At 53.8% G+C, this 22,024-nt stretch overlaps 7 protein-coding genes across 7 annotated transcripts; 3 read left to right on the forward strand and 4 right to left on the reverse strand.

Moving 5' to 3' along the window:
• Positions 1–906: 906 nt before the first annotated feature.
• MRS44_006376 (uncharacterized protein) lies at positions 907–1,200 on the reverse strand (the record flags this gene model as incomplete). The annotated part of the gene is made up of 1 exon (XM_065621743.1): positions 907–1,200. One exon carries the CDS (start codon positions 1,198–1,200, stop codon positions 907–909), a length of 294 nt encoding a protein of 97 aa, XP_065477815.1.
• Positions 1,201–3,669: 2,469 nt separating this feature from the next.
• On the reverse strand, positions 3,670–5,892 carry MRS44_006377 (uncharacterized protein; the record flags this gene model as incomplete). The annotated part of the gene is made up of 1 exon (XM_046274622.2): positions 3,670–5,892. One exon carries the CDS (start codon positions 5,890–5,892, stop codon positions 3,670–3,672), a length of 2,223 nt encoding a protein of 740 aa, XP_046140032.2.
• A 4,245-nt stretch (positions 5,893–10,137) lies between these two features.
• Positions 10,138–13,647, forward strand: MRS44_006378 (uncharacterized protein; the record flags this gene model as incomplete). Its single annotated transcript, XM_046267925.2, has 1 exon — positions 10,138–13,647. One exon carries the CDS (start codon positions 10,138–10,140, stop codon positions 13,645–13,647), a length of 3,510 nt encoding a protein of 1,169 aa, XP_046140031.1.
• Positions 13,648–14,616: 969 nt separating this feature from the next.
• Positions 14,617–16,019, forward strand: MRS44_006379 (uncharacterized protein; the record flags this gene model as incomplete). The annotated part of the gene is made up of 2 exons (XM_046267926.2): positions 14,617–14,885; positions 14,957–16,019. The coding sequence occupies 2 exons, from the start codon at positions 14,617–14,619 to the stop codon at positions 16,017–16,019; spliced, it is 1,332 nt and encodes a 443-aa protein (XP_046140030.1).
• A 401-nt stretch (positions 16,020–16,420) lies between these two features.
• MRS44_006380 (uncharacterized protein) lies at positions 16,421–16,858 on the reverse strand (the record flags this gene model as incomplete). The annotated part of the gene is made up of 3 exons (XM_046273357.1): positions 16,421–16,601; positions 16,656–16,714; positions 16,772–16,858. 3 exons carry the CDS (start codon positions 16,856–16,858, stop codon positions 16,421–16,423), a joined length of 327 nt encoding a protein of 108 aa, XP_046140029.1.
• A 1,700-nt stretch (positions 16,859–18,558) lies between these two features.
• MRS44_006381 (uncharacterized protein) lies at positions 18,559–20,136 on the reverse strand (the record flags this gene model as incomplete). The annotated part of the gene is made up of 4 exons (XM_046267904.2): positions 18,559–18,672; positions 18,748–18,917; positions 18,967–19,681; positions 19,732–20,136. The coding sequence occupies 4 exons, from the start codon at positions 20,134–20,136 to the stop codon at positions 18,559–18,561; spliced, it is 1,404 nt and encodes a 467-aa protein (XP_046140028.1).
• Positions 20,137–20,873: 737 nt separating this feature from the next.
• Positions 20,874–21,836, forward strand: MRS44_006382 (uncharacterized protein; the record flags this gene model as incomplete). Its single annotated transcript, XM_046274621.2, has 1 exon — positions 20,874–21,836. One exon carries the CDS (start codon positions 20,874–20,876, stop codon positions 21,834–21,836), a length of 963 nt encoding a protein of 320 aa, XP_046140027.2.
• Positions 21,837–22,024: the final 188 nt, after the last annotated feature.

Consider the following 22,024-nt stretch of genomic DNA (forward strand, 5'->3'; position numbering starts at 1 on the left):
ATTCTCACAATCGTGGCCCTTAACTCCTTTGAGATGCACTTAACTATGACGATCGTTCTTCACGCCGCGTGGTTTGACCTATCGATCGAGATATGCAAGTTGCACAGAAGATAGGCGGGAGAATGCACAAAACATCCACGTCTATTTCTAAAGAGATGCTTTGAAGCGAGATGAATCTCGTTGAGCCGAGATGAAGAACGCGTTCGAGGTGGAGAGAATAAGTGGGTCGGTCCGACTTGGCGGCGGTTGCCTAATCAGCCTCGCACACCGCCCGGCAGAATCCATCTATAAATCCCCGCCTCGCATCGGAACTTTGCTTGTTTTTTCTCTTTCTTCTTCATACTTACCTTATTCCGATTTACCTCGCTCAAGAATGAGGGAAATCAGCGTGGAGGGCCTGCATTGCACGTCGCGGAGTCGCTCCATGCTCCATTGTCCTTCGGGGCCATGGGGGGTGTAATTTTTGATTTATCACGTTTTCATTGTGCGCTCGGCTTGATGCTGGGACATGAGGAAGACATCAGTGAATTGAAGTGTTAATGCGACTGTGAACCATTACCGATGACAGGCCTCAAGTTGGGCATTGCATCTCGACATGGCGTTCATCAAGTCAATAAGCTCGCGTGGAGAGACGCGTCTGTTTTAGCGTTTACCGTTGACGTGGTGACAGATTCGCCACCTCAACACAAAGGATCATCAACTGCAGGGCGACGGCATGTCATGGAGATCTGTTCTACAGGTCGCTCATTTTACACGTGGTGATTGAAGAAACGTTGCTCGCATTCATTGATCGTGCAAGTTGTCGTACAGAATAACCAAATAATCCTACACTCCATCCATACCAGTCCGTGTCCCAATATCATTACAGTCTCCCATTCCTTCCATCATAGCATTGCGTGTCCTCCATTACTGCTTCTTCCATTGTCCAGCATTCTCGACGCCCTTGGAGACGCTGTCAAGTCCGCCCTGGACGCCGGTGCCCAGGTTGCCCACCGCGTCGCCGAGGGGACGGCCAAGGTCGCCGGTGGCAGCTGTCACCGTGTCACCAACGCCTCGGGTCGCAGCGCCGGTGACGTTTCCGACTGTGCGTCCAAGGCCGCCGACCGTGTTGCCCAGCGTGCTGGTGAGGAACTGAGCGGCTCCGGTAACGCCTTCGGTGGCCGAGTCGGCCGTGGTCTTCTTGTCGTCGGTCAGACCCATTGTGGATGTGTGATTTGTTTGTTTGGTAGTGGTAGGTGGTTTGTTTTGAAGTTGATTTTTTGTAGATGGCGAATATTCGCTTGATGATCTGGTAGAAGATTCTGTTCTTTCCGTGGAAGCTTTCGCCTCTTTAAATCCCCTTGGTGGCGCCCATCTCAAGATCTCGCCCAAGTGAAGCAGGTCGAATTACATCACCATATGACGTCAACCCGGGCTGTCATCTCAACGCCTCGATTGGATTCGCAGGATCGACAATTAGCCGTCAACCACCCCCCAGGAGCTCTAAAATGACGTCCTTGGACACATAATTACGCGGTCAGCGTTTAAGAACCGCCTGGAGGTGCCCATGTCCGCGATATTATAGGGTAGCCGAGGTCCGGCTAGCATCATCTCGAGACCACGACGTCGTGAGGCTTGATGTCATTCTCCGAGAGGCGTCACTCTCACCGGACCCTTGATGATCGATGGAATTTGTTGGGGACACCCTCTCGCGACTGAATTCACATGAGGATAATGTCAGATTAATGGGACGGACTGTTCACCGGGATCTCTGTCAATATTCCGAGTGTTGACTTGTGGGACTATGCAGCCCTCTTGGATCGAGGCAGACGCAGTTATCACGGTAACCTATCATCAAAGCCATTATTAGGGGCAGATGACGGCAGAGAAGTAACTAGATAGGCATTCCTGCGCCGATATGAGGAAGAGGTGGCATTTCCACGAGTAGCCCTTACCAGCCTCCACGTTCCATCAATAGCATCATTCGAGTCTATAACATCAGTGATTATCCACCGGCATGTAACCAGACCCATATTGGTTCGAAAAGTGAGCTTCACAATGGGTCATCAAGTGTTTGAGTTTGTATTTGAGCTCAAGACACGATTGCTTCTTGGTGGGTGGTGACGGAACTGCCCGCAAGCTCGTTGACGAGGCGATAGTCAATCTGAGGGATGCTTTTGGGCTCGGAATGGAAGAGAGGAGAGCCACAGAGCCACAGACACATGGCTGACCCGTGGATTGCCTTCTAGATTCGATCTGGCCGATTCCTCAACCTACAGCGCAATACCGCTGGGTTGAACCAAAGCTGGTCGAGAAGCACCCCGACTGGGTGATTGCGCAGAACTCGCTCACCAATGAATCACCCCCTTGTTATAACATGATATCTTACAAGATGGCTTGCTGCGTTGCGTGCTTCCTCACAATATACTTCCTGAATGCCTGCCTTCTGGGTTGGCCCTCAATAACGGGATGTAGTCACGCTTGACAACCCCTCAAACACACATATGCAGCTGCCCACAAGACCAAACCCAATCACGCACGACAACTAGACAAGGGAACCAGGCTGTCGTTCGTTTCGAAGCCCCTCATGATGTCACTTCAAGGCGGTGCCTCAACCCCCCCGCACTCCCGCCTGCCCAAGGAACGATAGTGGCGGGCTGCCAGGGAGATGTGAGGCTCCTTGTCTTCTTACTCTGTCCCTTTTCCTTATGCACGCGATTTCCTAGAACTCCGAAGCATGGAACTGATCTCTGGATAGAACCTGTCCATGTTGAACAAGCTGGCCCAACTCGAAACGTCAGAGACCATGGCATGGAGCAAGTCTCCCTTGGGCCATACTCTGAGAATCAGGCTCGTTGAGGAGTTGCAGTGACTCCGCAACAGGAGACACGCTTGGAAGAGGCCGTCTGTAGCCGGCATGACACTAAACGATGCTGAACAGTCACTAGGTCGCTGCAAGTCCTACGCAAGCGTGGTGAAACCATCGTCGCCCGCCCCCGACTTGTGCACTTTGCCCAGACCAACCTGCACATGCCTTGGTCAGGTTCTCACACCTTGTAAGAATATTGTAATAACCTGCCTGGAACGGGAACGAGAGAGAACCTGGCGGCTAAAGGGAATCCATGTTCATCACCCCCTGCACGATGACGAGGATGACGGGATGCACAGGAAGAATCTCAGAGGGGCACGAGGAGGCTCGGCCTATGGCTCTAGGTGGTCAGAAGACTACGGAACCAAGGCCCCCAAAGCACATGGCATGTTTTCCCAGCAAGGACAAGCCGTGGGGGTTCCGGGATGGTGCAGCTTCAACATCTTGTCAACTTACCTAGGCCCAGTTTCAACATGTTGATGACGACTGTTGCCAAGCACTGTTACGAAACAGGGCCTTCGCAACGAAATCACAAGGCGTCGCGCCTAACCATCGTGAATGCTCATTGGATATCTGCCTTGGACATGGTTCCTCTCTTGGAGGCTCTGGAGTGAAGTTTGGTGTCGCTCACGGGTGATATTCCCCAGGAGAGAAGCACCAAGTCATTACTGCACATGCATTCGAACAACAAACACGGCGATGTGGGAAATGGCGCGAATGACATGCCTCTGATAAATTACTTGAATCGAAAGGGAAAAAAACAAGGGCATGACCGCCCGGCTTTTAATGGTCTATCTCAAACTAGGAATGCAACCCGCTACTTAACCAATATTAAACTCGTCCGCGGCAGAATTCATCAACATCATGCTCTTCTTCTTGATGATGTTCCGGTTCTGCCATTCGTCACCCGCCTGCTGCTCCTGATCCTTCTCGACGCCCTTGTTGTTGCGCTTCTTCGTCTTCCTCTCCACGCCGGCGCCGATGCCGCCTGGCGCCTCTCTCAGTCCGTAGCTCTTGGCCGTGTGTCCCAGGTGCAGCTCCGAAATGTCAAAGTGCTTCCTCTCCTCCTTGGTGTGGGTGGCGTACGCCCTGATGTGTGACTTGAAGCCGTTTCGGGCGAGCTCGAGTCGCTTCGTGTCTTCGAGAAGGCGCTGCTCGATGTGTAGTTGGAGACTCTCAGCCTTGTCGTGGTAGGAAGTGCCGTCGTCGGGCTTGGCGGATGTTTCGACGGGGAACTCGAGTTTGGTCATCATTCCCTTCTGAAGGATCGAGTCATAAGACTGGGGCGTGGGAGGCGTGGATGACTTGAGAAGCTCGATATAACCCTCCTCTGTTCCGGGAAGAAGGAAAAGGAGGGCGTCACCAGGCCTTCCAGCTCGAGCAGTTCGACCAACACGGTGGATATGATCCGCAAAGCTGAAAGCAGGGTCGTATTCGATAACCAGATCAACGGATGGAATATCGAGACCTCGCGAGGACACATCAGTGGTTATCAGGAGAGAGGGCGACTTGCAGGCCGAGAACGACCGTAGAGTAGCTGTTCGCACGGGTTGCGACAAAGATCCGTGCATTCTGTGCAGAACAACCTCGGGGCTTGCGGGTGACGTGATGTATGCTGCCTTGGCCACCGTCTTGGAGATCGACTCCGCGTCTTTCGAAGATGCCACAGATGCCTCGTCATTGTTAGGATCCCGCAACATCTCGTAGTGAAAGTCGACTGAGTCTGCGCAAGAGATAAAGATGATGGCCTTCATCGTCTTGCCTCGCCGCGAAAAGGTGGACTTGAGATAAGATATCAAGGTGACGAGACGAAGCTTGGCGGGAACAATCGAGTAGTACTGGTGAAGCTGTGCCGGCGCCGCCATGGCCGTTTTGTCAATCTCCACATCGCCCTCCTCCTTCTTGGCCGCCAGGAACGTCGCGTCTGCCAAACTCATCTCTCCCAGCTTCTGCACGTTCATCTTCATAGTGGCTGAGCAGAGTATAGTAACTCTCCGGTCAGGAAGAGACTTGAGTGGTGTCCCATCGGCGAGCTTGTCAGAGACGTCAACCTTGCGGAGGGCTGCAATGGTCTTCTTCAAGTCATCTTCAAAACCCAAATCCATCAGACGATCTCCTTCATCCAGAATCAGCCATCGGACAGTACCGAGATCGAGAGCCTTGGTGTTATCAATGTGGTCGGCAAGTCGTCCAGGTGTTGCGACCAAAAAGTTGACGCCCTTTCTTATGCGCGCCTTCTCGGCCTTCTTCGACTCTCCTCCGGTGATTGCTGTCGACACCAGCCAAGGGAACGGCCGAATAAGTTGTTCCAGCACGGTGTGAGTTTGCTTGGCTAGTTCGCGAGTAGGTGACACGATGATGGCAAAGACTCCAGAGTCGCGGTGAATCTGAGCCTTGCCCTTCTCACTGAGGAGCAAGACACGATGCAAGATCGGCAAGAGATAAGAAAAGGTCTTCCCGGAACCTGTCTCTGCTTGCACGAATGCATCTGAGCTGTTTTCCAACATGTGAGGAATGACCTTCTTTTGGATGGCTGTGGGACGCTCCAAGTTCATCTTTGCCAGCTCATCGACGAGGCGGGCGGATAATGTCAAAGTGCCAAAGCTGGCAACATCTGAGAGAGGAGCATTGGTTGGCTCCGGAGCGGTCCAGTCCGATTGCTTCTCCTCCAACTCCGTCTTTTGGGCTGGGTTGTAAGAGAAGAGCCGTGAGATGACTTGCCTTCCCTTGTCCGCATGAGGGTTTCGAGGTTGGCCTGAGACGGAGGATCCTTGGGCGTCAGTGTCTGCAGGCTTTGGTCGTGAAAAGCTCCTAGGGGCTGCCCTGTAGTCGGAATGACCATATCCTCCATCATCCGTCCTCTGGCGTTTCGTCGATCTTTGCTCATCAAACCCGTCTCCTGTAGGCTTCGGCTTGGATGAGCCCAACCTTGCCGACTTCTCGGCCTGTTTCCTATCACGCCAGCGACCACCCTTGAACTTGACTTGAGGCTTAATGGGTCCAGACCCCAGCTCAAAGTTCAAGAGCATCCCATCGTCGGCCATGGTTGCGATTGTTGTTTGAGTTGGTTGAGGTGAGAGGTGGGGCTTGCACTCGATATCTTGAAGCTTGGGATATTTTTTTTTCTTCCTCTCTCCTTGGGGCTTATCGATAAGGTGGGGTGGACACCATTTCTGCCACATCACTACTAACCGTTTCAGGAAGGCGGGTCTTCGATGTGATGCTTCAAGCAAGGCTGGTCTACATTTTGATGTGCTCTTCTCTCACTGTCACGACACAAAGCCTGGATAAAGGAGCAGTATATATGAAAGAGCCGAGCGCCAACGATTATCAAGCAATGACAGCCAATTTTCTTTCTTTCTTTCTTTTTCTTTCTTTTTCTAGGTATTTTTTCACATTGTGATTTGACTCTTTCTCCTTGCCTCGATATGTGTCTGGAGTGAGGCTTCTGAGTAAAAAAACGAAGTTATTGTTCAGACTTTTTGGGAGTCAGTGATATTATGTTGGCATGGCCTTCGGCCTCGATATTTATAGGGAGATACAATTAAAAACCTTAGGCAACATAGCAGGCGCGAGCGCTTCTTTCTGAGAGATCCGGGGCAACATGGCAAGCCTTGCTCAGCGAGATGTTGGTGAGACCAGCCTCGGGCACCATTTGACCGACCTGCTCCTTGCGAATGACAACCATGGGTCTATCGATCAGATCTTATCGATCTTACCACCCATGCCCAGAGTTGTCAGGAATGGGGCAGCCACAATGCCATCCATGATGATTTCAGATGCAATTGAGCTCCGTCGTAAATCCGAGTATAGATTGCCATGACGAAAATAGTTGTCTCATGACCGTCAAAGCGGAAACTCCATAGGGAAAAGACTCGAGTTTAATTGCAACATCAAAGAAAGTCCCTGACTTTCCCGAACTTGACCTGTCAAGTGACCAAGATCCTTTGAGTCATCTCACTAGGAAAGCGCCGAGATTGCGAAAATGAGTTGTCGTTGAAGTTGACGAAGGCAGCGGGATGACGCAGTTGGATACGAGTCGGGACAACGAGGCATATTCTCAATCCCGTAGAATCTCGAACCCCGGATTATGGCGCGTAAGCAAGCACAAGGGAGGCGCGCGGATGCAGAGTGATGCAACCGCCATTGTGACACGGATCGCATTTCAGGAGAACCTGATTGCAGGCGATACAATCTACTCCGTTCCTACGCACTGTACCTGACACAGAGGCTGTGAACAAACTAAGCCGATGCTACACACGAGCAATCATGTTGTTGACACACAACCTGATCAGGCAATTGGAAGAAGCGTCATGAATCTACAGCAAACTTTCCGCTTTTCCAAGGCTCAATGTGGTTCTCTAGTCCAGTCTCTTTCAACCCATCACATGTTGAAGGTGTTTGTTGTTGTCGTCGGACGTCGGACTGTTCCATCAAGCCGATAGGAATTAAAAGGCCATGCACGACGTCAAGGATCCAAATGCAAGACGGTGATTGATGGAGTTCGGACCGGGGCAAGTGAAAATGCCGATGCGCCTCATTGCAGCTTACAGCCGCTCGGGCTCGGCTAAGCAGCCAAAGAAGGGGAGCTTGGAGAGACGAGAGGCAAGGGATATGTCAGCCAGCAGTCAGATGGGGCTCCGTGACATCCGGGCATCGACGGGAGACGGGTCTTTTTCGTCGTCGGCCCTGTTGCCTGGCCATGTGACGGGAACAAATTGAAAACTGCAGCCCTGCGGTTCCCAGCGGTTGGAGCTAGGTAAACTTGGTGCTGACGTTGCCACACTGTCTTTTTCTCGCTTGTCGGTTTTTTTTTCTTCTTTTGCCTGGGACTGTGGCTAGGGCAGACGGAGTTCAGACGGAGTTCCGCTAGAGTGCCCGGATGGCAACCCGGGGGGTTGTGTCTTGCAGACATCGGGGTTAACCGTAGATTTGGTGGTGAACTACTGTGCTGATGCTAAATTACTGCCAGTAATGACTTCGTTTCACTTTCTTGCAACGTGGTTGTAGATGATACTTGGTAATTTCCCAAGGTCTGCCACACCTTCTCCAGATTTTCAAATCTCCCACACCGAGGAAAAAAAAAACGTGGATGATAGCCGAGGAAGGTTGTGGCGGCGTATTGCTTTTGCCGATATCCATATCATGATGGATGGACGGCCCCAACTGGATCCACCTCTGCACGACTGAACACGAGGGAGAGCTGAAAAAAAAAAAAGAACCCTCATGGACCAGGACAAATAAGAAACGGTCAGGAAGAGCAAAAACTATGAAATCTGAAATTGCATTGACGATTCACAGCCCTCGACCGTCAAGCCTCGAGGTGTCCTCTCCAGGACGGGGCATCTGGGAGAGACCCGACAGGCTGGACGTGGAGTTCCGGCTTCTCCCTTGGGTCCCCACCACCAGCGGGAAGACGAGGTCAGGGCCCGTCCATTGAGGCATGGCAGAGAGGCTAGGGCAGCGGGCAGCCAAGGAAAGTCTAGGACAGCTGCACCGGTTTGTTCTCGCCCCGGCCACCACCACGGACGGAGGCTTGGGGTGTGGCAGAGGCAGAGGGTGGTCAATGACCTCGAGACCCCTGATGATGCGTGCTCGACTCCGGCATCCTGGGCCCTGAAGGATGGATCTGCGTACTGGACTGTAACTGTCAGAGGAATCAAGAGTCGACAAAGAGGGCGTGCCGTCCAGCCGTTGCAATTTGTCGTCATTTTACGCGCATGCTATGTTGTGGCCTGGGAGCCTACGTAGTAAGGTAGGTCGCGTGCGTGGGGACCTTTTCAACCACCAAGCAGAGGACAGAGATATCAGGATCAAATCAATTTCACGTGTGCGTGGTTTCTGGCGCAAAGTGCGTGCTGCGCTGCATTTGACTGGGGGATCCTATGGAGAAAAAGCAATTGACAGAGATCGTCCCAAAAGCAAGCAAGCAACACAGCGAGAAAAAAATGTTGCATGCCGACTAAAATCCACCGGTGATAGGATTCGGTGAAAGGTGATAGGCCGAGGGACAAGACGCAACGACGCCCTTCCAGCCGATTCCTCTGATAACCAGGATCCTCCTTTTCTCTCTAGGATGCTCGTCTGCATGCACGCAGAGACCTAGCATGGGCATCCAAGCGTCCATTGCAGTCCAGTCCATCAAAGTGGAATTGATCCATGGCCGCCTTTCTCCCGCGTCTTGACAAGAAGCACTTGACCTGCCAGAAACTGTTCTTCGGGAGCTCTAGGGAGCTTATCAAGGTAACAGAAAAAAAGGCGGAGGATGATCAACACCAAGCGACGAACCAGGTACAACAACGGCTTGAGTCATTCCAGAACCTCGCCCGCTGAACGCCTTGTCTCCGAGCCCACCCACAGCAGAGGAACCCCCCTGTCGACACACCCACAGAAGGGCCACAGCGGGGTCTTCTGTACGCACACAAGCCGCCGCCTCCGCCGCAGCCAACCCCCGTCGCCCTAACTCCGCGCCCCGAAAAGGCCGCGCAGACATCATCGATGGCGGACAGAAAAAAACTGCCCGGCCGGTGTCGTAGCGGTCTAGCCCACTGCGGAGGGAGCTCACCTTGGGTGGTGGCAGCGTGAGTCGTCCACTGTAAAGCTGTCGGTTGTAGGGCGGGTTTGAAGAAACTTCCCCACACTTGGCGACCTCCCTCTTGCCTTCTGACGCATCCATTTTGTCGCAACCTCGATCGCAGCTGCCATTTACCGTGGGAGGTACGTAGCTTTCTGTATCCACACCGCACCCTCAGGCAAAGAAAAAAAAGGCAGCCGCCCCCCCGTCCCCGAGGCCCGGGTCCATGCCGAATCCCACATCCTCGTCCTCCAGCAGGTCAAACAATCCTAGACGAACACTTTTTTCTTCGATCTACCTCCAGCCATTTCTTGAATTCTTTTCCTTCACATTTTTGCTCTTTCTTCCTCCCCTCTACAATTCCTTCCCTATTCTGGCCTGCGCGTTTGTTTGACGGCTTGGGAGCTGTCAAATGAACCTGCAATCGTTAATCATTTCTTCCCTCTAATGTAAGTGGTTTTTCTTGTTGTGCATTCCTCTTCTCCGCTGGTCCACCACACCACTTCCCTCTCCGCGCGCCCACCGAGATCTCATGGCCCGACCACGATCTCATAATCGTTCGACGTGATTCCGGCTTTTGCTCTTCCTCAGGCACAACACTCAATGACGTTTCACTATACTCGAGACGCAGCTTCATTGCTTGCTTGTTCCCCCTCTGGTTCCTGTTGCTGATGTAGAGGCTCCGCAGTCCTCTCCCCCGCCAGGCGTCTTCTAAATGCCCACCATATACTCCTCCCTTTACTCGAATTTCGTCCGTCAAGGATCAACATTCGCCAAGTCGATCACCACACACGGCTACGCTCAATCACTCGTCGCCGCCACTCACCCTCACGTCCTCAATTCGCAGAACCGACCAGTCTTTGTTCGACGAAAGACCAACCGCCTCGGCCGCTTCTCTAACCTCCAGCTTCACTCCGCCTTCCACACTGAGCGAACAGCAACCTCGGGCCTTCCCGCCGTTGAGCACCGTCCCGAGAACCATGGAGGCTTAGACGCCTACTTCGAGGCCTTGCAGCACCAGCAGGCCACCGGTGAAGTCGATGCCGAATGGACCCAATTCGACTTTCCTAAGCGCATTGAGTGGAAGCCCACCGCGGCCTCCATTCTCACCAAGGATAAGGCGTCTGTCCAGGATGTTGAACAGGCGTTGATCGAGGAGGAGGAGAGGTCCAACCTCTCATTCGAGGACCAGGCGGCTCTCGCCCACATCGATGCTGCCCTCGAGCGAGAGATTGAGGCGCGAAGTCTCCAAGAGGCGGCTGAGAATGCCGTCGCTGCGGGACGACCAGCTTCTGCTCTTGACTTTGAGTCACGATCTCCTGTGGTTGAGAGGTCGCGAACTCCCGCGAGTGTCGCTCGCAGTGCCACCCCGCCGGCCGACCCTCAGTCACAGTCTTACGCCGACCACCTCCACAAGCTCGCTGAGGGTGGTCGATATGCTGAGATCCCGGCTGTCTTCGAGGCCATGCTGGCCACTGGCGTCCAGCCCATTGCTGGTGCTTACAATGCCCTCCTCCTGGCCGCTATTCACATCCCCATCAAGAAGATTGAGATTGTCTCCAAGGCTCTCGATGTCTACGCTGACATGCTCCGGAGGAGGGTGTCGCCTGATGCCGACACCTTCAACATCCTCGTTGGTCTTCTGGCCTCCCGATGCCTCGAGGTGGCCGAGCTGAAGGCTATCCTGGAGGACAAGCGTGCTCGATTCGGTGGAATGGATGAGCCTGGCAAGTTCATGCTTGGATCCCACGAGCTTGAGCATGCTATTCTCTGCGAGGACGACCGGCTCGATCTTGCCATCAAGCTGTTCGATACCTCGGTTGACACCGACGCTGCCGAGTACTCGGCCGAGACTTACCATCAGCTGATCACCGCCTGTGCAAAGGCTGGTCGCGTTGCCGATATGCTCCGTCTCTTCGAGCACATGGAGGCCAATCAGACCGTCCCCTTCGCAGCGGTCTTCCCCACCATGATCACTGCCTTTGCCTCGTCCGGCGACCTGATCAGTGCTGTCGAATGCTACAACGAGTACCGCAACCTGGCCATTGCTCACGATGAAGGACGCGATACCCTTCATGACCGACTTGATGCCGAGGTCTACGCCGCGGTCATCAACGCCTATGTGGTGACCGACAAGATCGAGGGTGCTATGAAGTTCTTCAAGAAGATTGTTGACGAGTATGGCGTTCGTGCTGCTGACATTAAGGATGCTTTGGTCACCACCGGCTTTGTCAAGGGTTTCATTACCCGAGGTATCTACCAGGAGGCCTTCCACTGGGCTCAGGCCGTAGAGGCCGAGTCTCGTGCGAAGGCCATGGGCGAGATTGCCACCATTGCCGCTGACAAGGATGACAAGGCTACCGCTGTCGCCGCCTACACCGGTATCGCTACCCACTTTGAGGATCTGGCCACTCCGGCGACCGCTCTTCTGGCCATGAGTGTGCGAGAGGGCGATGTCGCCAGTGCCACCAAGTACTGGCAGGCTCTCAGCAACCCTGAGATGCAGGCCACTTCTGCCTTCATTGAGCCCACCGCCATGTATGCCGTCGCCTTGATTGGCTCCGGTCAAGTGGCCGAGGGCCTGGCTCAGTCCGAGATGATGTTCCAGCGAATCCGATCCTCAGTGTCCGATCCCCAGTCTCACCTTGCCGAAGAGATTGACGAGGGCGCCGAGTTTATCTCACGGTACATGGAAAGCCGAGGAATCACTGATCCTCGCGAAGCTGCTTCCCAGGTCTCGAGCTTCCCCCAGCAGAATCTGTCCGCCTCTCCCTTCCTGTCGACCCCCAGCGTTTCCAGCTTCGAGGATACTTACGACCCATACGCCCACAACACCGACTTCAAGGGTTCTTCCCTTATTGCTGACGATTTGGAGGGCAACCACGGCCGCAAGGGACCTCGTCTCAGTGATGCTCTCAACCGATTCCGAAACATGCGACGTGCTGGCCGACACCCCCGTTACATTACCTACGCCAAGCTGATCTCTGCTGCTGCCCGTGATGGCAAGATTGACCTGTGCCACGACATCCTCGCCATGGCCCGAACCGATATGCCTCTCATGCCCCAGTACGCTGTTGTCCGTTACGGTTGGTCCAGTATCCTCGATGCTATGGTCGGCGCTTGCCTGACCATGGGTAACCGAGGGCGGGCTGAGCAGTTCCATCAGGAGCTTCTGGAAATGGGCGCTACACCTTCTGCTAACACTTTCGGTCTCTACATCACCACCCTCAAGGACTCGACCAAGACTTTCGACGAGGCTTCTGAGGCTGTCCGGATCTTCCACCGTGCCAAGGCTGAGGGTGTTGAGCCCAGCTCGTTCCTGTACAATGCTCTGATTGGCAAGCTTGGAAAGGCCCGCCGCATCGACGACTGTCTCTTCTACTTCGCTGAGATGAGGGCTCTTGGGATCAAGCCTACTTCGGTCACCTACGGTACCATTGTCAATGCTCTCTGCCGAGTGAGTGATGAGAAGTTTGCTGAGGAGCTGTTTGATGAGATGGAGGCCATGCCCAACTACAAGGCTCGCCCCGCTCCCTACAACAGCATGATGCAGTTCTTCCTCACCACCAAGCGAGACAAGTCCAAGGTTCTGGCTTACTACGAGCGCATGAAGGTCAAGGGAATTGCCCCTACTGCCCACACTTATAAGCTTCTGGTTGATACTCACGCTACTCTCGAGCCCGTCGATATGTCTGCGGCTGAGGAGGTACTTGGCATGATCCGCACCTCTGGCCAGCGTGTCGAGCCTGTTCACTACGCCTCTCTCATCCACGCGAGGGGCTGTGTGATGCACGACATGGAAGGCGCCCGCAACATGTTTGATTCGGTTCTCAAGGAGGGTCTGGTTCCCGTCAGCGCTAGCCTGTATCAGGCTCTGTTCGAGGCTATGGTTGCCAACCACCAGGTTGCTGCTACCGAGTCTGTCCTGGAGCAGATGCGACGCAAGGGCGTTGAGCTCACCCCCTACATTGCCAACACTCTGATCCATGGCTGGGCCGCTGAGAAGAAGATTGAGAAGGCCCAGAGCATCTATGATACCGTCGGTCGGGAGAAGCGCGAGCCGAGCACATACGAGGCCATGACCCGGGCTTTCCTGGCTGTTGAGCAGCGGGAGCAAGCCAAGGGTGTCGTGGGCGAGATGCTCACGCGCGGCTACCCCAGCGCTGTCGTCAACAAGGTTCTCGAGCTTCTTGGTGGTGGCCAGGAGACTGCTGCTGCTGAGTAAAGCATGTTTTTGTTGCATGATATCAGTGTGAATGGAATGGTTGTGGGACCGGGAATTGTTTTCTTTGTTGAATTGGCGCAATCTGCTTGATACCCCGTTGTACTGGTTGGAGGTTGGGTGGGTTTTTATTATCGGGGATATTGGGATGAAGTTCAAGAGGCTGGTGGCCCTCGAACTGGTTGACTGGAACGGCGTTTGGGGAAACAAAATGGGTCTTGATACGGAGCGTTGGCCTTTGAATGATTGGATTTGGGGCCGGACGTTCCCTGATAGAACATCACCACTCCAAGAAAGGGAAAACTACATGTCTGCAGCATGAATGGACCAAAAGAGCAGGGAACGAGGCAGGTCAGGTCAGGGGTCAGGGGAAGGGAAGGGAAAGGAACGGATAAAGGAGGCCACCTGGGAAGAATTGGTCAAGGGAAAGCAGAGCAAAGGGTCCTGCTGCTTGTACCAACAATATTTACGTATCTACCTATAAAGGAAGAAATGACAATGATCAAATAAGTCAAGTCGTTTGCAACGTGATGAGACTGATTGGAGATTGCACAAGTTGAGGTGATGCTAAGTTCCTGTATGTAGCGACAATGACGTGAGTTTAGCATCATGACCAGGTCAAACAGTTGACTGGTAAAGAGTGAAGCCTTGCTGTTGCGTGCTCCGATTGGATCATGGTTGTGCCTTGGAATAGAAGCAATGCTTAGGATACGGTCTGCCGGGACTCTGAGTGTGCTTAGATGACAGTGTGGGTCATGTGTGGAAACCTCTCACATGCACTGTACGAGTAGGAAGGAAGCTGGTGAGATGAGGATGCCCCGCCAGGCGTCTACGATTCTTCCCGGACTATAAGTTAAAAGAGCTCACAACTCACGGAGCCATTGAGCGTCAGCCCCAATTGAACGTCTTGTCCTTCTCTTTGCCTCTCTCCATCGACTGTATATAATCATATATACGTACCTGCCGCCCAGCATGTCCACCCGCAACCCCACCGTCGCAGTGTCCGCCCCGGGCAAGGTCTTCCTGGCGGGCGGGTATCTGGTGCTTGACCAGCAGTACACGGCGTTTGTGTTTGGGCTGGACGCGCGCATCAACATCATCGCGGGCGAGATTCACACGACGCCTGGGGTGCAGCTGACCGAGATCGTCGTCGACAGCCCGCAGTTCCTCGAGGCGCAGTGGAGGTACGGATACCACCTGGCCGAGGAGGGCGGCGGCATCAAGGTGACTCAATTGCAGGTGTAAGTGAGAGTCCTGGCCAGTTAGTTGCCGAGAGATGAAGAGTTTCATCTCGTTGCTCACTCGTCTCTAGCGGAGCCAAGATCAACCCCAATCCCTTTGTCGAGACAACCCTCAGCTACGCACTCACCTACATTGACCGCGTCGCTGGCCAGCGGCCCACCCACAGCATGACGTCTGCCCGCCTCATCATCCTCGCCGACAATGACTACTACTCCCACTCGGAGGTCAAGGGCTCCAAGGGTGGCCGCTTCGCCAGGTTCCCCGTGACTCTGGGTGAGGCCAACAAGACGGGCCTGGGCTCGTCGGCTGCCCTAGTCACCTCGCTGACGGCGTCCCTTCTGGCTCACTACCTGCCCCAGGACCTCTTCGTCATTGACTCGGACAAGGGCAGGCGGACGCTGCACAACCTGGCACAGGCGGCTCACTGCGCTGCGCAGGGCAAGGTCGGGTCCGGCTTTGACGTGGCGACGGCCGTCTACGGGTCCTGCAGGTACAGACGCTTCTCGCCGGCGACGCTGAGCAAGATCCCCGAGCCGGGAGTCGCCGGGTTCGCGGATGCGCTGGTGAAGCTGGTCGATGGTGAGTCCGAGTGGGACGTCGAGATCCTCAAGGACGCCGTCATCATGCCCAAGGGCGTGGTGCTGCGCATGTGCGATGTCGACTGCGGGAGCAAGACGGTCGGCATGGTCAAGAAGGTGCTGGCGTGGAAGGCCCAGAACCCGGAGGCTTCCAAGGAGCTCTGGGATGAGCTCCAGCGGAGGAACGAGCAGTTCATCGCGACGCTCAACGCTGGCGATGTCGAGCAGTTGCCAAGCAGAATCGCGGCGGTGAGGGAGCTGATCAGGAAGATGGGCGACGCGAGCGAGGTGCCCATCGAGCCCGAGAGCCAGACGGAGCTCATCGACGGCCTAAGCACCGTTGAGGGTGTCTACGGCGGCGTTGTCCCGGGCGCTGGCGGCTTCGACGCCGTGGCACTGCTGATGAAGGACGACGAGGAGACCAAGCAACGGGTCGAGGAGTTTCTGAAGCGGTGGGCTCAGGACAAGGGCACCAAGGTCAAGCTCTTGGCCGTCAAGGGTGAGATGCAAGGTGTCCGATCCGAGAGCCTCGACGTGTACGCAGGCTGGGTCTGAAAGCAGAGCTGACGTGGAGGAGCCATGTTGGTCTGACTGAAGAAAAAGAGAGAGGTCAAGTCTCAGAAGCCGAAATGAAACATTTTTGCTGTCCTCGTCACCACGTTTCATTCACATTCCAGGTGATGGCTTGAATGGGTAAAAGCAGAAATTACATTATACTCCAGGTATGATGGACAAGTAACACATTTTCGCCTTCCTTCCTTTCCTTTCCTTTCCGTGCCTTTGTTTGTTTTGAGATGCGAATCCCAGGCATCCATATCCGTATCCATCTAGTTTATATCGTACAAGGGGATCCATGCCACCTACAGTTGTCAAATACGTGTTCCCAAACCAACAGTGACGCCCCATTCTTTAAAAAGCAACAAATAACAAACACGATCCTGCTGAGGCTGTGTCTCTCACTGCAGGCTCTCGGTCGACGAGACAGAGTTGGACGTGAGGACCGACTTGATGGGAGGTCGGACCGGGTGGGAGAAGAGGCTCGACGTCGAGACGGGAGAGCGAGGGGCTCGAGGGGGAGTGCATGGGTCTGCGATGCCGATGCGGCTGGCGGCCTCTTTTTCACGGAGCATGACGAGTCTATATGTGAATGTTAGAGGTGAAGCTGTGGTGTTGTGGATTGTATATGCTTACTGCTCCTCGGACAGACCTGGCAGATGGACAGGGTTCTTTTCAAAGTTGAACGGTTCAGACTAACAAGGACAGTCAGTAACACGACATCATCATCAAGTTCAAGCTAAAAGACTCACAATCTGCATCGTCCTCTTCTCCTTTCGCCGCCGAACAATGGCGTGAACACGCGAGCAAAGCGTCTGAAGATCGTCCGACACGTGCATCTTGGCTCTAAAGGTTCGAAGGCGAGTAAATGGTAGTTGAAAGCACCGGGGATCTCTTTCCGGGGAAGAGGCGAGCACTGCGGATCCCATCAAGGTCTGATGTGTCGTTTTTCTTCTAGAAGGTCGAAGGGAAGGATTGCGTTTGCTTTTATACAGACAACAACATCTGCCTGCAGACTTCTGGGGAGGAGGAATTCTCGATCGACGGAAGCGAGGCTGGACGTTCTAGAGCCGGCGAGAAAGAAGCGAAATCGAAGTGATGTGTGTGTGTGTGTCTTGACGCACACGCTCAATAGAAAGAGAGACCAGCTGAGAAGTGGATGAAAGAAGCAAGTTGTTTCTCTAAATTTGACAGCAAGGCGGGAAGGACGGTAATAACAAGCTTCTAGACTCGCTTCTAGAGAAGACAAAGAAAAGAGAGAGGTCGAGAGGAGAAACCCGGCACGCGGCTCGAGGGGGTTGGCGGGTATTTGATAAGAGAGACAAAGAAGTTGGGTGTGAGTGAGTGAGTGAGTGGAGAGACTGTGTAGAGAGGAGAGTCAAAAAGTCCAAGACACGGGAAGTGGGAATGAAAGAGAGTGTGTGAGAGAGAAAATGAGTGACAGGAATTCTTTTCTACACGAGAGAGGAAAGACTTTTAAATAAACAAATAAAAAAAGGGAAAAGACCCTTTGATTCTAGAGCGCAAATGCCAACTCATATAAAACCAAGACTTTGAAAGGATCGTCCTCGTAGAGATTGGCTGCCAACATCCCAAAACGCCGGGAGCAGGGGCAGAGCGACAAATCTTTCTGGAATGAATCCGACGCACTGGAATTCCAACCGCCTCCAGGGGCCGTCAAAGTCCCCTTTTCATCTCTCTCGCTTTATTGACAAGTCCACAACTGGCTTGTCTCACTTCTCGCCCTTCAGCTGAGACAAGGCGCAGTGCACACGCAACGCACGGTTGCGGGACATGACCGTGAACAACAAGTCGAGTGCGCTTACGAGAGCTAGAGCTGGAGCTGTCACAGGGAGGCCGCTGCAAGAAATAGCTTAGGTTCGGTACCTGAGCCATGGATCCATGTCTTGGACCTACCGACAGGTGGCAGGGAGTCAGTTAGTGTATGCGTGTCACACGAGGGATGGCGGCGTATCGCTAATCGCAGAGGCTACCCATGATCTACAACCTGTCAAAAGGATGAATTATGCAACCGAACCATCCATGATTGATCAACCTTTTCGTGTCATGATAGTTTACTACCCTGCTCAAGGGAATGGGCCATCAATGTTGTCACTCGCCGCCTCCACACGAACCGTACCACGCCGTGGCGGCATGTCGCAGATTGCTCGACACACCAACGTGTCCGAATGCGGTAATGTCATCCTGAGTAGGTTTGGTTGCGAGAGAGATGAGCTTTCTCGTTGAAAACGTCTCACACAAATCGCTCTCTGGCGAGACGCGTCTCAGAGACAGTCACCAAGCCACCCATTATCATGTGCATTCTGCTCGACGCTCACAGAAAAGAGACTCATCATCAACCGAACTGTGAACCGTGGTCTCATATCAATTCATATTTTTTCTCCATTTGCTTGCTTGCTTGCTTGCAGTTGACACGTCCCTTGAATCACCTCAAGGCTGCGTTCGTCTCATTCATCCGAGTCACATGTCTAACCGCCCCTTCTGTTACTGATCCGTTCCCAAACAAAGAATATGTCCTCTATTTCGGATAATCCTTGAGGTGGTAGCTCTTGAGCTTCACAAACTGGTCAAAGCCGAACCGGCTAAGCGTCTGTCCCTTGCCTGAGTTCTTCCATCCTGTCCACGCGAGGTCCTGTTGTCAATTAGCAAATGAATCCATCAATACGTTCCCGCCGGCACTCCCTGCGCTAGGGAGAAGAAAACTTACCGGGCTCGGGTAATCGCAACGGTTAACAAAGACGGTACCCGCCTCCACTTCCTCGGCAAGCTCGTATCCTTTGTCCGTGTCCTTGGTCCAGATGCTGGCTGTGAGTCCAAACTCGCTGTCATTCATGAGCTTGACGGCCTCCTCGTCACTCTTGACCTTCATAACGGGGACTGTAGCGTCATTAGTCAGGGTACGGCAAGATGGAGCGCAAGAATTTACTGATCGGGGCAAACGACTCCTCCGTCATGACCCGCATGCTGTGGTCGACGCCCGTGAGCAGGGTGGGTTTCACAAAGTTGCCCTTGGCAGGCGGGTTGCTAAAGGTGTCGTTCTCAGGTGTCGCATCCTTGGCACCATTGGCGATGGCGTCCTTGATGTGGTCCTCGGCAGTCTGCTTGGATCGCTTCGAGATGAGAGGGCCGATCTGAGTCTCCTTAGAGAATGGGTCACCCAGCTTGTAGCTCTTGAGCACATTCTGCACCGCCTCGACGAACTTGTCGTGGATCTTCTCGTCCACGTAAACACGCTCAAGAGAGCAGCAGCTCTGTCCCGAGTTAAAGATTGCGCCGTCGACAATCTCGGCAGCAGCCCAGTCAATGTCGACATCCGATCGAACATATGCGGGATCCTTGCCGCCCAACTCCAGACCGACACCCACAATTCGGTCAGAAGCCGCCTTCTGAACTGCGAGTCCTCCCGCAACGGAGCCAGTGAAGCAAACCAGGGAGATCTTAGGATCCCTCACGATAGTCTCCATAAGACTGGGGGATCCAGAGTGGAAGTATTGGCAGACGCCATCGGGGAGGCCCGACTCCTTGAGGATCTCGGCAACACGCTCCACGATGGTGGGTGTCTGAGGTGAGGGCTTCAAGATCACACTGCAACCTGCGAGCAGAGCAGGAACCAGTGAGTTGACCAAGATGAGGTAAGGATACTAGATCGGATTAACAAGATGATCAACATGGTGATAGGGCTAGCACGTACATTCCAGGCAAAGATGATGAGCACAGGACCGACAGGAACCTTTCTGATGAAACGCTTGAAGCCCTTCTCGGCCTCGCCGTCGGTATCCTGCAGAGCTTCGTCGCTAATCTTGAGGAGATACTCGCCACGCTTGACAGCTGTGGCAACCTCTCCGGGGGTGTACGAGATGGGACGTCCCATCTGCACAGTAAGCTCCTCGCCGAGCTCATCCTTCTTGGCCAACAGACCGTCCAGGAACTTGCGGACGATCTGCTGTCGGTCCTTCAGCGTTGTCTTGCGGTAGCTCTCAAAGGCCTCGGTGGCGACCTTGGGGAGGGTCTCAAGATCAGCCGCAGAGGCGCCATTCCTGGTGATGATGGCCTCGTTGGTGTTGGGGGAGATTGTGGTGATGACTTCGACAGACATTATGAGAAACTTGATTGAGGGACTAAGAGAAGAGGAGGGTTCAAGGTTGAAGCCTTGTATCTGTAGAGAGACTGGACTATCTCGCTTGGGGGTTGAAGAGTGGAGTATTTGAGTTGGAGATGCCTCCCTCACTCATCAGTGAATGACGGCGGCAGGCGGCTCGCGGCTCGCGGTCCAGTCCATTGATTGATTGCTCTTGCCCCACGTAACCCATCCGAAACCCGACGTCGGCCGCAGCCAAGGTCATTCATCACTCACCAACCCCGCTATCACTACCCTCATGATAAGGCGAGAGAGGGAGAACTGGCTGCCGCGGTACGCCCTTCCATAAAAAGAAACCTGCATCAGATCGGTACTGGGATGAAATGCCGAGGAGTCAGTGCTTTACTCTACCTAGCTGGCCTAAAATCTACTACATGTCTATGGTAGAGCTAACTATCCGCCGCCCAGCTAAGAACTTAACATACTTTGCCAATATCAACGACAATTATCTGTAGCTAGAGACTATTCCTCCAAATGTAAAATCCAATTCGCCTTGAACAGTGCAATTCTCAACTGGATATCCAGAGCTTCCCCTCACAATCGGTGACGTCGTTCAAAGACCCCTCCAAGTCACATGACCATTCACCTCAATGGATGAGCTAGGGATGGCTTATCTTATCAGCCACTTTTTTCTAGATCCCCAGCCTCAGGGTCTGATGCTCTGCAGTTCGCGACAAACCAATTGGCACTTCAATATGGCGCCAGAAAAGAAGAACGACTTTCTCGACACCGCCGACAGCGACGAGGAGAACGATGTCGGTTACAACTCTGAGGATGAAGTGACAAAGGGCGGCCACACCGCCAAGCGACGGAAACTCGACTCGGACGATGAGGACGACCTGGGTAGCGACGTTGATCGCGATGCCAGCGACAACGAGGACGATGTGGCCGAGGGAGGTGCAGATCTAAAGGAGGATGAGGAAACCAAAGAAGAACCCAAAAAGTCAAAACGCAAATCAAAAGACTCGCTATCGACAGAACTGCCCGACGTCACAAAGCCCCTAACAAAGAAGAACCTCGTCGTATCCGAGGCCGCAATCAAAAAGTCTGGCGTCGTCTACCTCTCCCGCATCCCGCCCTTCATGAAGCCCGCCAAGCTTCGCTCCCTCCTCGAGCCCTACGGCACCATCAACCGCATCTTCCTGGCCCCTGAGGACCCTGCGTCGCACGCCCGCCGCGTCCGCGCCGGCGGCAACAAGAAGCGCTCCTACACCGAGGGCTGGGTCGAGTTTGTCAACAAGAAGGATGCCAAGGCCGTCTGCGAGCTGCTCAACGCGCGCACCATCGGCGGCAAGAAGGGCAGCTACTACCGCGACGACCTGTGGAACCTGCTCTACCTCAAGGGCTTCAAATGGCACAACCTGACGGAGCAGATCGCAACCGAGAACGCCGAGCGCACCAGCCGCATGAGGGCAGAGATCAGCAAGACGACGCGCGAGAACAAGGAGTTTGTCAGGAACGTCGAGAAGGCCAAGATGCTCGACGGCATGGAGGCAAAGGCCAAGGCCAAGAAGAGGAAGGCTGGTGCCGAGGAGCAGGGCGAAGATGAGGTGCGGCAGGTCAAGAGGTCCTTCAAGCAGGTTCCGCTGGCCAAGAAGAGGACAGAAGTGGAGGAACAGCCGGCAGAGGTGGCGAGAGTATTAAGCAAGATTTTTTAATAACCAGCCAGTTTTTGATACTTTTCTATAAGGAGTACAGGACAGTTAACTTGGGCCATATAAAAATAGCATTGCATAAGTATATGGATTTCCAACGCCTTCAACTTGAACCACACCAAATTAAGTTGAGCTCAAGAGGTACCTGCCTAGTTAATGGGTGGTTGCCAGATTGACCTATCTCCTACCCT

Source organism: Fusarium solani (genome assembly GCF_023522795.1).
Source record: "Fusarium solani strain SB1 chromosome Unknown bctg00000003_1, whole genome shotgun sequence".
Lineage (NCBI taxonomy): Eukaryota > Fungi > Ascomycota > Sordariomycetes > Hypocreales > Nectriaceae > Fusarium > Fusarium solani.